This window comes from Hemicordylus capensis, chromosome 2 (assembly GCF_027244095.1).
Source record: "Hemicordylus capensis ecotype Gifberg chromosome 2, rHemCap1.1.pri, whole genome shotgun sequence".
Lineage (NCBI taxonomy): Eukaryota > Metazoa > Chordata > Lepidosauria > Squamata > Cordylidae > Hemicordylus > Hemicordylus capensis.
Window position 1 is genome coordinate 24,142,893 of NC_069658.1, and position 15,326 is coordinate 24,158,218.

At 44.6% G+C, this 15,326-nt stretch overlaps 1 protein-coding gene across 1 annotated transcript in view; it reads right to left on the bottom strand.

The window, feature by feature from the left end:
* The window catches only part of ADAMTS12 (ADAM metallopeptidase with thrombospondin type 1 motif 12), a 247,679-nt gene that overhangs the window by 19,640 nt on the left and 212,713 nt on the right, over positions 1-15,326 (bottom strand). Inside the window, exons 17-19 of the mRNA XM_053297498.1 lie at positions 14,897-15,023; positions 6,444-6,654; positions 1,661-2,719 (exon numbers count right to left, since the gene is read on the bottom strand). Coding sequence (XP_053153473.1) covers positions 1,661-2,719; positions 6,444-6,654; positions 14,897-15,023 — 1,397 coding nt within the window. The remainder of the gene's footprint in view (positions 1-1,660; positions 2,720-6,443; positions 6,655-14,896; positions 15,024-15,326) is intronic.

Sequence of the window (15,326 nt, forward strand, 5' to 3'; positions counted from 1 at the left end):
ATAGACTAGAATATCTATGATGGAAAAGACTAGAATACCTGTCTTGTCTTTTCCATTTTGGGACACAAAACCTATTACTATGTTTAAAAGCATTTATTTTCTGGCCATGAGGACTGCAAACTTAGGCTGTTAGTATGCAAGACATTTCTTTAAAATATATATTTCTAAAGAGCCTTGTAGCCTCATGTTTCCTTTTTCCTGTCCCAGTATACTTGCACGGATGCAGCCCACAACCCACATTTGACTATGACTGTGACACATTTCCATATTTCCGGGGGGAAGGAGAGGGGGGGGCGCAATTTCAGTGCTTGCCCTGGGCGCCGTTTTCCCTAGTTACGCCTCTGACTGGCTGCTGTTATGTTTCTGAATGAAATACAAAGTGCTGGTTACTATTTATTAAGCTCTTAATGGTTTAGGTCCAGGGTACTTAAGAGAATGCCTTCTCTGTCGTGAATCCTGTCGCCTATTAAGATCATCTGGAGAGGTCCGGTTATAGTTGCCGCCAACTCATTTGGTGGCAACTCGGGACCAGGCCTTCTCTGTGGCTGCCCCAGGGTTTTGGAATGTGCTCCCTGCTGAAATAAGAGCATCTCCTTCTCTGTTTGTTTTTAGGAGGACCCTGAAGACGTACCTATTTTCCCAGGCTTTTAACTGAAATCTATTTTTTAAAATTTTAATGTGTTTTTATCTATTGTGATTTTTATCTGTTTTATGAATTTTAAATGTATTATAGTTTTCATTATGTTTTAATCTGTACACATCCAGGATGGGGTGGTGGTGAGCTCCATCCAGCTCTGCTCCCTCCTCCCAAGTGATGGCTCTTTGCCTCTCTGCTTCTTCCACGTGGAGGAAGGCTGCTCAGAGTTTTTTTCTTTAAAAGTGTGCAAAAGGGGGGCTTTTTCTTCAACCCCCCCCACCACCATCGTGACGGAGGTGGGTGGGGGGCCTCCAAAGCCCTTCAGGTCCAGGCTCCCAAATGACCTGGGTGGGCCACTGGCTAGTTACACTAGACACTTGGGTGATAATTGCACGAGACTATCTACACACAGTTTGCATGCTGCTCCCCATGTGGCAATGCCATTTCTGTAGGAAATCCATCATATTTGAATTGTCAGCATCAGGCCAACAGGAAGGTGGTGTGAAAGATGTCCATTACTGTTGCCAAGATCCTGATGTAGCTGGCAGGCATGCCATTTAAGAGACTCTAACAGGGGGTGTTTAGCACAAATGAAGATTAGGAAGCTGTTTATCATCTTAATGGCAGCTGCTGTCAGGGTATTATATTACGGATCTCAGTTCTAAAATATTCATCTAAATTCATTGGAAACTGGGGGTGGGTGGGTGGAATCCATTCCTAGGAAGGACTGCATGACCCCTGCCACCAACTTCCACAACACTAGTCCTACTGAAACTCTTTAGAATTCCCAAGATATTTTTCCTGAGGAGACACGCTGCATAATGAATAGGCTTCCTGTTGCCTTCCTTCTGTTGCCAGAGAGCTGCGCATCATGTAAACCATTTTGTTCAGATAAGTTATTATTAGGAATGTCGCAAAAGGCTTTTCATTTTTTTAAAAAAGGCAATTAACGAGCCAGCAAGTGGTGCTACGATAATCAAAGTAGCGCCTATGACAAACAAAGCAAACCCCTTCAACACATACCTCACTCCAGCCCCCTGGCATCCAGTAGGCTCCAGTATGTGAATTTCCAGGCTCTCCAGGATGATCTGGCTTGGAAACATCATCCCTGTTCTTTGGCACGTTGGTGTATGACAAAAATAGATTTTCTGTGGGCTGAGTGGATGTTTCATCGATGGAGAGCGTAGCTTTTGTTCCGTTTGCATTCTTGACTCTTAATATGTCATCTAAGAGTGCTGGTGGCACAGTAATAGGGACTCTGATTGCAGGTGTAGGAGTTTGTATACTAAGGCTGAGGCCTACTGTTGCCAAGGAAACCCGTACTGGACTAGCAGAAACCTGGGTAAAAGTGCCCGGATAAGTTGTTGGCAAGATTTTCAAGGTCTTGCTGGTGATGGTAGGGGATTCTTTTGTTGGCAACTCATTCTTGGCTTTGTCTTTAGTTCCTTCACCGGTACTGTTAAATACTGCATCAGATACTTCAGTTAAGTAATTAGAGCTTGGGGTTACAGCCCAAGGCATAGGGTTACTAGTAAAGGAGTCTCTGTTTATTAGACTACCTTTGGAAGAATTGTATGGTTGTATGTCAGATACGTTCCCTGCATTTGTAAAATTTGGGACTCTATAGCTATTTCTGATGGGCCCCAAAGTGCTATTTTGGTGTGAACTGATGCCATTAAATACATCGGAATAATTCCTGGGAATGCTTGAGCTACTGGAATTACTTTGTAATATTTTTGCTTCCAGGTCTTCTTGGGAAGCGTTTATAAGACTAAACGATGTAGGTATTGATGTGACATTTCTGGGCTCAGGTACTTCTGTTGTTATCTGGATTATTTCATTTGGTTTCATGGTGGGCAACTTGTCTACAGGACCTCTTCTAGAATTAGGTCCCATTCTCCCGATAATCTTTCCACCAAGAAATTTGAAATGGGGCATTAGGAATCTTCTGGCCGACGGACACTGCTGGAGACCACACAGAGCTTTAGAATGAGGTTTCCTTGTAATATCACAAGGTTCCCCATTGTTCTTTGTACAAGTGATGTTACGGGTCCGTATTCCTCCACCACAGGTTACTGTACACTGCAAAATAAACAGATGATCTTCTGATTTTCCTTTGCCTAGCCATATAAAAATACCTAACCTGCAAATATTTACAACACTCACTGATCTTATGAAAAAACAGTGGAAAGCCTCCAGGAAGAAATCGTTAGTTAAAAATAACATCTACTGCATTTTTAGCAGAACAGATTTTTCTGATCTTAGAGGTACCCCTAAAAAGAATGCAATCAGAAGGCACAGTTTTTATCCTCTTGGGGTACAATCCCCATGCTTGAGCAGCAATTCAGTAGCTAATAATTTCTGTGCTTTGGGAAGGCTTCCAATACTACCCCTAGCCTTATGTGCATCAGAACTGGGGTGCATGAAATGTGATTATGGACATTTCACAGTATTATTGCTAAAGTTCAAAGTTCTAGCCATGTAGAGAGATTATTCCTGCTCAGAAGCTGTTAAAAAGACAAATCTACTGGCTGCTGTTGTCCAGGATAACATGTCCCCAGTTTTCTTCTCCCCTATGAGCCATATCTTTGCCATATCATAGCCATATCCTACAAGCTATCTTTGGCCCTGTGCTCCTGCAGCAGGGGCGGAGCCATCAGTGGGCGAACGGGTTCAAAGAACCCGGGCCTCCACCAATCAAGGGCCACGAGTGCGGCCACAGACATGCCCCCTGCATCTGACATCAGATGCAAGGGGGTGTTATTTTGGTCCCAAATGGGGCCGCGCGGCTCCCATTTCAGATGCGGGGGCGTGGTCTCTCTCCCAAATTGGGCCGCATGGCCCTGCTGGTGAGGGAGATTGGCCCGCACTGCCCAATGCAGCATGGCCAGAACGGCTCTCCCTGCCTTTACGGCTCCATTTGGGAGGGAGACCACGTCCCCGCATCTGACATCAGACGTGGGGGCGGGGCCGTGGCGGTCGCTGCACATGGGCCGCCCCCATCCTCCCTACGCTCCTGGCCTGCAGCCTATGAGAAGTTGCAACTGTATTACTCTGCCTGTTATGTTGCCCTTTCTGAGTCTCTGAATAAGTCAATCTCTGTCTTTTCATATCAAAAACATGCTTCAGGCTTCCATATGGAAAGAAACATTGTGCAATTCAACATTATTTTAATCTGTCTCTTTAGTTCATGGTCTTTGATGCACCCTTTGAGATCCTGGCCAAGTTGTGCCCAGGACATATGCCCTAACCACTCCACCTTAGTTACACTACTTTTGAGCAGACACTGGTCAGGTCTGGACAATACTTTGTCTGCCCAACTCGATAAGGACATGCACACACTGCGAGCATACACATCAGTCCTCCTTCCCAGTGAGCATGGGTGCTTTTCCTTAATTGCAGGGGGCGCGTCATCTGAAATGCTCCTCTACACTAAACTAGTTTTTCTAGCATGTTTCATTTAAACTAGTCTTTATAGCATATTTCTAGAATCACTTTCCCCCTTACAATTAGGGAAATGTGCCACTGTGCACTGAGTGGGAGAGAAGGACATGCACACTCATGGTGCATGTACATCTTTATCATGTGTGGGCTGAGTGGATGAAGCGTCATCTGAACTAGCCCACTGTCACTCCATATCCAGAACTGTTTCTCAGGAACTGAAATATTGCTGTGTAGAAAACAGACTCATTAATATGGATGTTCTGCTGCAGCAAAAACATTAGCTGGACATTTAATTCAATTACTGCTAGAATCATATTTTTGTCTGTACAGAAATTAGAATAGAAGTGGGAGTTAACAGGGTACACAAAATGATCATCAAAGGGATTTTGATAAAAGCATATTCAATTTCAGCCTTCGTTTAATTTTTCCAGGTGGCGGGAAAATACACCTTAAAGACACTGGGGCTGGGAGCAAAACATCTGCTATGCACCTGTAGCTAACTAATCACAGCAAAATCAAACTGGGGTTTCTTAATGATAGGAGGCTGCAGACTTTCCACATCTGAGCCACAAGTGAACTGTTGTTATAAGAGTTTCCCCCCACAAGCCTTTAAAAAATAAAATTAGGCAGGAGGCACAACTCTTTTCCTCATTCATATATCAACTGCATAGTGTTAAAATTAATTGCCCATCATAGTTGTGTGGTGCTCAGGGCTGTCTTTAGGGAAATGGTATCTCCACCTAAAGAGAGCATAGGAAACTTAGAACATTTTTGTAATATTTGTTCTATCTTCAAATGTACAAGTGGAGCACAAGCGGAAGCACTCATACAAAGCAGGACAAAATGGGAATGGTAAGAAGGTAATTTATTATGGAAAATAAGTCCCAATGTGTTTGGAGGACAGATACCTCTTCTTCAGGGGAAAGTCCTCATGATCAAAATAAAAAGCTTCTCTCCAACTAATGCCTCAAAACGTTAGTTGGAGAGAAGCTTTGTATTTTGGAGCATTAGTTGGAGAGAAGCTTTGTATTTTGATTCATGAAGACTTCCCCCTGAAAAAGATAGCTGTCCTCGAAACGCGTTGGGACATGTTTTCAATAATAATAATAATAATAATAATAATAATAATATGATCTCAAACCATTCCTGTTTTGCCTTTCTTTCCCTGACAATATGGTGCTTAGGGATGTGCAAAACAATTTGGGTACAAAATGATTTCTACCCAAATCTGGCCGATTCGGGTGATTTGTAGACAAAACAAATCACCCGTCCTCAGTTGCCCAGATTCGGGTCAAACAAATCACCCCCAATTCGGATCTGAAAAATTTGGAGATTCGGACTGCCATTTTGTGGCCAAAGTGGGTTGGGTGGTAGTACCAATGGGAGGAAGCTACCACCCAAATTTCAAAGAAATAGGGCAAAGGGGTGATTTTTAAAGCATTTTTGAAGTTTACAAGTTTTTAAGCTTTTTCCCATAGGGAATAATGTGGATTTCAGCAGCCCCATAACTCAACTTAGGGGGCACCAGGGTGGCCCAGAGCGAGTGCTGGTGTAATGCACATAGGATGCCAACCACCCTCAAACCCACAAGCCCATGGGGCACTGGGTTTTGTTGTTTCTGAGGTGTTCAGAGAGTAGATTATCTGGTAGCAAATAAGAGGGATTCATTGTTTCTCATTGAAAATGAATCCACTCTCATTTGTTCTCATGGCAAGTCCCCCTCCCCAATTGGTGGGTCTTGCCTTGGGGGTGAGAACATGGCCACCCGCCGGTTGTGGTGGCACCATGCAGACGCCACCACAGAGAGACCTCTAGGCCCCGGGGGGGGGATGTTTTCAAGGGCACCCACCGGTGGAGGACCACACTTTGGACTGGAGGTACGGCCCAAAGAGCGCACTTGGCAGTGACTCTCCAAGATTTCACGCAGGAGCCTTTCCAAGCCTTAACAAAAAATGCCAGGCTAGAGCCACTGAGCTATAGCCCCATCTCAGTCAGAAACACACACACACACACACACACCCCTCTTCGATGTGGGGGGCATTTTCTCTTAGCTTTGATGGCAGTCTTGTTTAACCCACTCAGATCTTCAGGTATCATGAGATCATCTCCTAACAGTTAGCTACCACGAAGAGACGGACATCACCCAACCATTCTGGGCAATTAGCCTACCAAAACACATAATGCCATTCAACTCCTTCAGCTAACCAGCCTGTGTAAACTCTTCTGAGTTATTTGGAAGAAGTGTTGGATACAATCATATAAAATAGGTTGAACTGTGTAAAAGTAAATGTGATAAGCCGCATTAGTCAATTATATAGATCATTAGAAGAATAAGGCAGCGTAAAATAGGCTGTGAACTTACTTCAGTCCAGTTGCTGACTGTCCAGTCAGATGGGCACAGGATATCTCTGTTGCATGAAAGGAGAGTCTTTGGTTTGAACAGATGTTGGCATTCCTCAGCGGGCAAAGCTTGCTCATCAAGCCCCAATGTCTGGACACAAAGGACAGTTCGTTTCTTCTCTCCTGTAGGGCCGCAGGTGGTTGAACACTTCTGCCATTCACCTGCCCACCATCTTCACAGCAAGCCAAAGGGAATGCAGAACATCAAAAGGATATGCATGTTAAATCACAGAATGGACTACACCAATATCAAGGAAACTTTGAAAGGCGATTCCTTATTAAAGGGGCACAGGGGTGCCCCTTTAATTAAGGCAAGTAGGGGAAAAAAGGTCCTGCAATTATAAGCCTGAAAATACTATCTATTATATTAATTGTCCTGGGTGTGCCTCGGAATGTGCGCCCCAGAGCCCAGCTGATTGGCTGGGCGGACGCGCCTGATTGGCTGAGGTGCACCCAGGAGGATTGGTTGCCACGGCAGCAGTCCAGCCATGGAGGCCAGAGGTGGCGAGCCTGGCCTAGCCACAGAGGCAAGGCCCAGGAGGGGAGAAAGAAAGTGGGAGGGGGGAGGAGAGGTGGCTGGGCCCAGAAGCAGAGACTGGGGCAGAAGTGGGGGAAGAGGTAACCGCCAACCCCAAAGAGCGCACAGATGCTCTGTGCTGGGTCGGCTAGTTGCTTATAAATATGACAACTGTTGAGCTAATAACTTGAAACTTGGTGTGTGTGATCTACTTAATGAAGTCTACAAATGTGCCCAATTTCAAGCAGATATATAAAATGCAAAGGTCTTCTTCAGCCTTGCTACCCCAAACCCTGTTACTGCAGATTTGCTGGTCAATGACCGAATAAACTTATAACTTATAACTAACTGTTACTGCAGATGCCAAGGACTGGCCCTTAGAGATTCTTCCTGCAGTGCATCTGCTCTACCATGAGTGGTGACCACTCTCCAGAATATGGAAATGGAACCTGCAGCCTTGGTAGTCCTCTCTGGTTGGGATTGCCACAGCACATGGAGCCATACCTTCCCCACAAGCCAAAGAAAAGTCACCACCATGCAAGGAGGGCTCGACATGTCGCCATGCCTGAGGTGAGGTGCCAGTTGCTGCCTTGCCCCACAGTCCTGGTGGAGGCCAGCTCCCTTTCAGAACTGACCCTGGCAAATTTTGAAAGTGGTGCCAAGGGAAGGGGAGGTTGCCAGCAGCCTCCTCTTCTCCCCTCGCACTTCTCCAAAGCTTTGTAACAAGTTTGCAAGAGCTACCACCTAACGGTGCAGCAGGGAAGTAACTTACCTAGCGAGCAAGAAGTTACTGGTTTGAATCCCCGCTGGTATGTTTCCCAGACTATGGGAAACACCTATGTTCTTTCCCAGACTATGGGAAACACCTACATCGGGCAGCAGCGATACAGAAAGATGCTGAAAGGCATCATTTCACACTGTGCGGGAAGAGGCAATGGTGAACCGCTCCTGTATTCTACTAAAGAATACCACAGGGCTCTGTGGTGGCCAGGAGTTGACACCGACTTGATGCCACAACTTCACTTTATTCTGATTGCCAGGGGTGGGGGGAGGATCTTGCCACCCTGCTGCTGTCCCAATAATTTACCACCCCACCCACTCCGATCATAAGCAATGCACAATATAAAAAGACACCAGAACTAAAGAGCCATCTATAATGTGTTAAGCAGACAGAGACACTTTACTTCTGATAGCTTTCTTGACAGACCACTCCTCTTCTCTCTCTTCTATTGTAATACAAGGACACATACCTATCTTATATAGGTTAAGAACATAGGAAGCTGCCATATACTGAGTCAGACCATAGGTCTATCTAGCTCAGTATTGTCTTCACAGACTGGCAGTGGCTTCTCCAAGGTTGCAGGCAGGAGTCTCTCTCAGCCCTATCTTGGAGAAGCCAGGGAGGGAACTTGGAACCTTCTGTTCTTCCCAGAACAGCTCCATCCCCTGAGGGGAATATCTTACAGAGCTCACACTTCTAGTCTCCCAGTCATATGCAACCAGGGCGGACCCTTCTTAGCTAAGGGGACAAGTCATGCTTGCTACCACAAGACCAGCTCTCTATCTCAAGAAATAGAGTCCTGTACTAAACTAGATTGCAGATCAGCTTTTAGAAACTTCTATTTTAAAGCCAGCTTTTAGAAACTTCTATTTTAAAGCCAACTGGGGCAAAGGATTCATTTCTGAATGGCAGACAGATTGTGATGTAAAACTAGACATGGTCCTTTGCATGCTTCTTTAATTACTGTAGTCTACACCTTTGACATTTCCCAAGAAGTCTGCATAATCCTACTGCATATTAACTCTGTGCTGGTAAACCTTTTAATCCACTCAGACTGAAAGTCAGCCTTGCCAATTACCTGCCCAGGGGATATTAGCAGAACGGCTGGAAAACAGAGACCTCACATCTTAGCATTTTGTCTATTTGTCTGACAGTAAATGGGCCCACCTCTGGGAAATTACACAACATATTGATCTCTGCAATCTGAAGCATTGCTAAATATCAGTGTACAACAAGGGGGAGAAACTTGTTATTAATACACTGATAAACAAAGAGAGTGTCCTCTCGGATTATGTTTTCTGCCAAGAAGCTCTCCTCAGTGTCATACACATCTTTTCCCATACCTGTCTTGTCTTTGCAACCCAACCAGAGCCTTTTGCTGCTTCCCAGGGGACACTGTTCTCCCTATGCTCCACATTTTATCTTCACAGCGACCCTGTGAGGTAGGCTAGCTTGAGGGGGAGAAACTGACTTATGATCACACAGTAAATTTGATAGCTGAATGCAGGGGTGGCCCCAGATATTTTGCTGTCTGAGGTGAAGAACAGGACACTCCCACCCATCTGTGGGCAGATGCTTAGTAATATTAGGCCACGCTGCCAAAGTTCTAGTCTCCCATTCATATGCAACCAGGGTGGACCCTGCTTAGCTAAGGAGACAAGTCATGCTTGCTACCACAAGACCAGCTCTCCTCTCCTAATAGAGGTTTTGCATGTGTCTAATTGCCATTCTTTAACTTTGATTACTTATTGCAAGGTTTTCAATTCTTAAAAATTTGTGTATAAGTTCACAAAAATACTTAGCCTAGCCTAGAAAAGTGTTCAGTGGCCAAATTGCCCCCACACACCAAGGTTAGTTGTTTGTTCCCTAAAGAACAACAAAAAAATATCCTATCCAGTCATCTGGAGGAAATTCTTGCTTGCAAAGGCAACCAAGCAAGTGACTATGTACAAACTTCATTTGTGATGTGCTTAATAAATTTGTATTTGTACACTGATTTATGCTGCTGAAAAGTGGTATAAGATATGGCTTTTAAAGTTGAAGATGTTAAAAATATCATTCTGGTCATCTGCTTATGACTTGAATTTACAGAGTTACAATTGCAGTGGGAAAGAGTCTTTGCTTGATTATGAATTGTACTTTCATATGGATATAATATAGCTAAAGATATCTTTTTAGTACAGCTATGAGAGATTTCAAGTGAACCCAGTTCTGCAACTGTACTGTTATACGTGCCTTAATTCCTGGACGCTCCACTTCTGGCTAACAGCAGCTACAGGAGTGTGATTTTTGTCAAACCATGGTGTTGCAGAAGGGATAAATACCCGTTCCTCATGCACTCTCAGGGGCGTAACTATAATAGGGCAAGGAGAGACAGTTGTCTGGGGGTCCACTGCCTTGGGGGGCCCCCAGAGGCAAGTCACATGACTGACTCCCCCAGCCGCGCACCCGCCTGGGCTTCCTTCAGTTGTATTCATCCTCTGAAAATGATGTGAGTGTTAAGACCCGGAGCTACCAGAACAGCATGTCTTTCTCTAGTACCATTAAATGACTTGCACCATCCACAATTTACAAAACCTTTTTAAAAATAAATAATTTAAGATTATGTTCTAATGTGGCACATAGGTGTGTGTGTGTGTGTGTGTGTGTGTATAAAAATTTTACTTCAGTGAGCGGGGGGCCCATTTTAAAATCTTGACTCTGGGCCCACTCCAACCTTGCTACGCCCCTGTGCACTCTGGTCCTGATGGTGATAGCAGCTGCAGAGGGAGAGGCTAACTAGCTTTTTTAAAAAGATGGACAAGACTGAGACTCCCATTCAACTGAGTGGGGTTTACATATGAAGAATGTAAACAGAATTGCACTCCACTCCTTTAATGGGCAATTCCAGAACTCAATTTTCACGTTTTAAGATCTAAGTACAGAATGCTTCTGAGCCTTTGGTTTAGTCTCAGACCACTAGTTATCACATTCGATTATAACGCCAGCTGGCTTCCAGGTAATCACCACCCTGTGTGGCTCATCTGTTTTAAAAAAGTTATTTACATGGGTTGTAATGGCATTCTAAAGACATCCCCCCACTGAGCTGTTATGGCACATAGCTGTTGAGCTGGCAGAAAGTGGCAAATTCTTCTAACAGATGTTCAGCATTCTGTAAAATCAGCAGCATTCATAATAAAAATCTATATTGCTCACACATTAGGAGGAATATTCTCAGACAAAAAGCCACTTCTGAAAAGTTAAACTGAGGCCCCAGTTATACCACCCATTAGCATGGCTGCAGGGCTAAATGGGGATTTCCATGCACATGGTCACCACTGATGGCTGTCTTCTAGGTCAAGGGTTTCCAATCTGTGGTATTCCAGATGTTGTTGAACTACAACCCCCATCACCTCCAGCCACAATACACTGTAGCAGGGGATGATGGGAACTATAGTCCAGCCAGTGGCAGAACCAGAGGAACAGTGGCCCATGTTCCATTTGCCAGCGGCACCACAGTGTGTGTGTTGTGTGAGTCAGTGACGCCCCATGCGTGTGACATCACGTGGGCGTGGGCGTGGCTCGAGAGCTGGAGGACTCGCCCAAGCCCTCCAGAGCTCATTTCCAGACAGCAGTTGCTGGCGTTTCAGACGGTTCAGGTGGGCCCTCCAGCAATTGGGCATACCCCTTTTGCATGTGACATCATGTGCAAGGAGGGCCCTTCCTGATTGGCAGCCAGAGTTCTTTGAATCTTACCACTCAATGGTGGCTCTGCCCCTAAGTTCAGCAACATCTGGAGTACCAACTTGGGAACCCCTGTTCTAGGTGAAAAGTCACAGGTTTGCCAAGCACAACATATTATCTTCCTCCCAAATTTCTGACACTACCACACCTGGACATGTCAGTAAATTGGTTAGGGTGTGTATTGACAGATGCTTGCTTATAGACATCAGGCATATTAAGTATTTGTATAGCACTTTTGCCAAGGGTTAAAAGTGCTTCACAAGCTAGCTTAGTAATCTTTATGTCAGCCTTCTAAGGTAGGTCACACTGCAGACTGGAGATGAGGTGAGAGACAGTGGCTTGCCTTAGAGCAAGGCTTCTCAACCTTGCGTTTCCAGATGTTGTTGGACCACAACTCCCATAATTCCCAGCCACAATGGCCAAAGGTCAGAGGGAGTTGTAGAACAACAACTGGGGACCCAAGGTTGCGACACCCTGCCATAGAGGATGAGACTCAACTAGTGAATCTGGGGCCAAGGTGAAATTTGAAAAGGGGACACAGGCTGATAGCTCATCCTCTTAACTAAGAGTGGATTAAGACATGTTGAGGCCCCAAGAGGTGTCAAGCTTAAGGGACCCCATAGTGTTACAAAATGGGTTGGAAGTCCCACTTCAGTGCATCACTCACCCCCATCCTCACTGCATTGCTCCCAGTTACAGCTGCGTTCATCTGAAGAGGCAAATGCTCCCAGTGACCATGATGGTGGGCCTTGGTTAGTTTAGTTCAGTTCTTTATTGCAGTCTGTAGTGGGATTACAGCCTTTGTCCCAGAGCAAATTCATGTGAAGGAAAGAAATGCCGAATTGTCCCTGCTGAGCTGCCTGGCTAGGCTTCTCCTAAAACTATTCTATATTCCCGGTAGGTTTAAAATGCTGCCACCAGAGCTTGAACCTTCCTGGGCTTGGAGTAGAATCCTAGCGAAAACGCTCTATTTTGCCATTGGATAAGTAGAAAATCTTCCACGTGCAAGCCTACATGTGGTGAGAAAACTGATAGTTGCTGAACGTTTGAGGACGTGTTTGCACTAGAGAAATTCCCCTTCGGACCACCTTTTTCCTGAGTTAAAAACCAACTTGGAGAGGCTTGTAAAAAGAAAAGAACTTAAACAACCCAATTTTATTCAATTACTACAGACTGCTTCCATCTGAGGCAGTCTGTAGTAGAATACTTAGTAGGGTTAAGAGTACTTAGTAGGGTTACAAAAATAGGTTGCCTTAATGCATGCTTAAATGTTTATAGAGTCTTTTGCAACGCCCTAGGTAGGATGGGTGTGGGCTAGTGTTTCTTATTTTAATTACGTTACAGTTAAACAATAATAGAACAGTATCAGGAATATGCAAAAGCACAAACACACCAAAGAAACTGAACATCCCTCACACACAATCTGACTAAACAAACTTTCCCCTAGATTAAACTTCCTGAAGCCATAAGCCCTGGCTCCTTGCTTTGAACTCACCAAATGTCTGATGAGAATTCAAGCTTCCTGCCCTCCTGTCTTTCAAGGATCTACAGAGTTATTCTCCTGCAGCCAACCTCCAAGGCCACATGTCCGTCTCAGCACCTCCAGTTTAGTGTATCTGAACAAAGAATTCCCTTTCTTGTTCCCAGAATTCCCAGCAACAGCTCTCTAGGTTCCACCTGCCTGGTGTTCTGATTGGCTACCCTGGAGTTCACTAGCCTGTCAGTCAACACAAGGGTTCACTCCCTGTTAACCTCTACCTCCAGTGACTGTTGCTGGTGTCTATCTTCTGTTTCTTTTAGATCGTGAGCCCTTTAGTTTAGGTTTAGTTTGACTGCTCCGTCTGCCCTCTGCAGGGGTGGTGGGCCGATTAAGATGGTCCGCCCCCGGAGGCTTATGGATCTGCTTGGATTTCAGACAGCCCTCGGGGATTTTCCAGTGTTCAGAGCTGGTGACCCTGTCGAGGCCTTGGTTGACCTCTGGAATGGAGAGATGGCCCGGGCTGTTGACACGGTTGCCCCCAAGTGCCCTCTCTGGCTAGTGCAAAACGCAGCAGCGAGGGTTTTATCCGGAGCTGCCCATTGGGAACATATCACCCCATTTTGAAAGAGCTGCACTGGCTGCCGGTTTGTTTCCGGGTCCAATTCAAGGTGCTGGTTTTGACCTTTAAAGCCCTTAACGGTTTGGGCCCGGGGTATTTGAGGGACCGCCTGCTCCCAAGGGTTGCTGCCCGCTTGACGAGGACATCTGAGGGGGCCCTGCTCCGGGTGCCAACAATGAGGGAGGCCCGGCTGTCGTGCACTCGGGACAGGGCCTTCTCTGTTGCTGCTCCTAGACTCTGGAATGCTCTCCCAGTGGCCATTCGTTCCTCGGACTCCATCACAGCTTTTAGAAAGCTTTTAAAGACTTGGCTTTTAACCCAGGCTTTTACATAATCGTTTTTTACTGCTGCTTTTGTGTGTTTTTATCTGTTGTCTTGTTTTTATGCTTGTTTTTAGCTTGATGTTTTTACTGCTTTTTATTGTATGTTTTAATTTTTGTAAACCGCCTTGGGGTTTTCTTTTAACGAAAGGCGGTATAGAAATGTAAAAACAAACAAACAAACAAACAAACAAACAAATATTTAGGGACAGGGATCCATCTTATTTATTTATTTCTCTGTGTAAAATTAATAATAATAATAATAATAATAATAATAATAATAATAATAATTAATAAATAAATAGAGGGTAGGCTGATCACGACACAGTCTATGCCCAGCAACAAACAAACAAAATATACAGGTGGACATTGGTCTAGACCTAGCCTTGTTCTTATTAAATTTTGATATAACTTACAATTATTTCTGAACATAGTTGTAAATTCAAGATGATAAATAATTGTGTAGCCATATAAGCATATTTTGGTCTTATCAGAATGATAATCTCTGTTTCAAAGTCTTTTTCTCCTTTCTCCTTTTCCAACCAATTATGTTTTGCTTGTTCAGAGGCCCCTCATAATGTGGGGCCCTAAGGTGTAGCTTAATTAGCTTGTGCCTACAGCTGGCATACTCTTAACCATTTTGCTACCCTGGTTTTATATTTTTAATCTCTTATAGCAATAGCAATAGCACTTACATTTATATACCGCTCTATAGCTGGAAGCTCTCTAAGCGGTTTACAATGATTTAGCATATTGCCCCCCAACATTCTGGGTACTCATTTTACCGACTTCGGAAGGATGGAAGGCTGAGTCAACCTTGAACCTTATGTCTTTTTAACAGTTCTGTTTTAATTTTCATCGTTTGTTTTGTCTGCAATGTTGTATGGCCTGTGGCTAAATGAATACACTGGTAACATTAATATTCATTGTCATCATTATCCAAGGGTATTTCCCCTTAAGTTATGTATTGGCTACCTTGGCGGGCAGTCCTTTTCAATGCACTTCTTTTGTTTTCCATTTGGTTGTGTTTCTGGATCACAAAATACATTTTTCACCACACCTCTCCCCTTTTTCACACAGCGGGCAGTCTGCCGTTGGAGACCTGTAAGAAACAAAGTGTTGCTTTTAGAAGCAAAGCTGCAGCATGGCTTTAAATATTTGTCAGAAGGAAACGTCCAAGTGTGAAAGTGTCAGCAGTATCCTAATAGCCGAACCTCATTCCTCTAGCTGCATTTAGAAACTTGTTGCTTTAGAAATTTTGGTTTATATCCAAGAAGTGTGAGAGGATCCAATGCCTCCTGAAAAGCCACTCCTGAGGGTTCGGGGACCCTTCAGAGAATTGGGGGGAGCAGTGGGAAGAGGGAAGTCTGCAGAAATTGGGGTGCTACCTTGTGTGAGCAGAAGT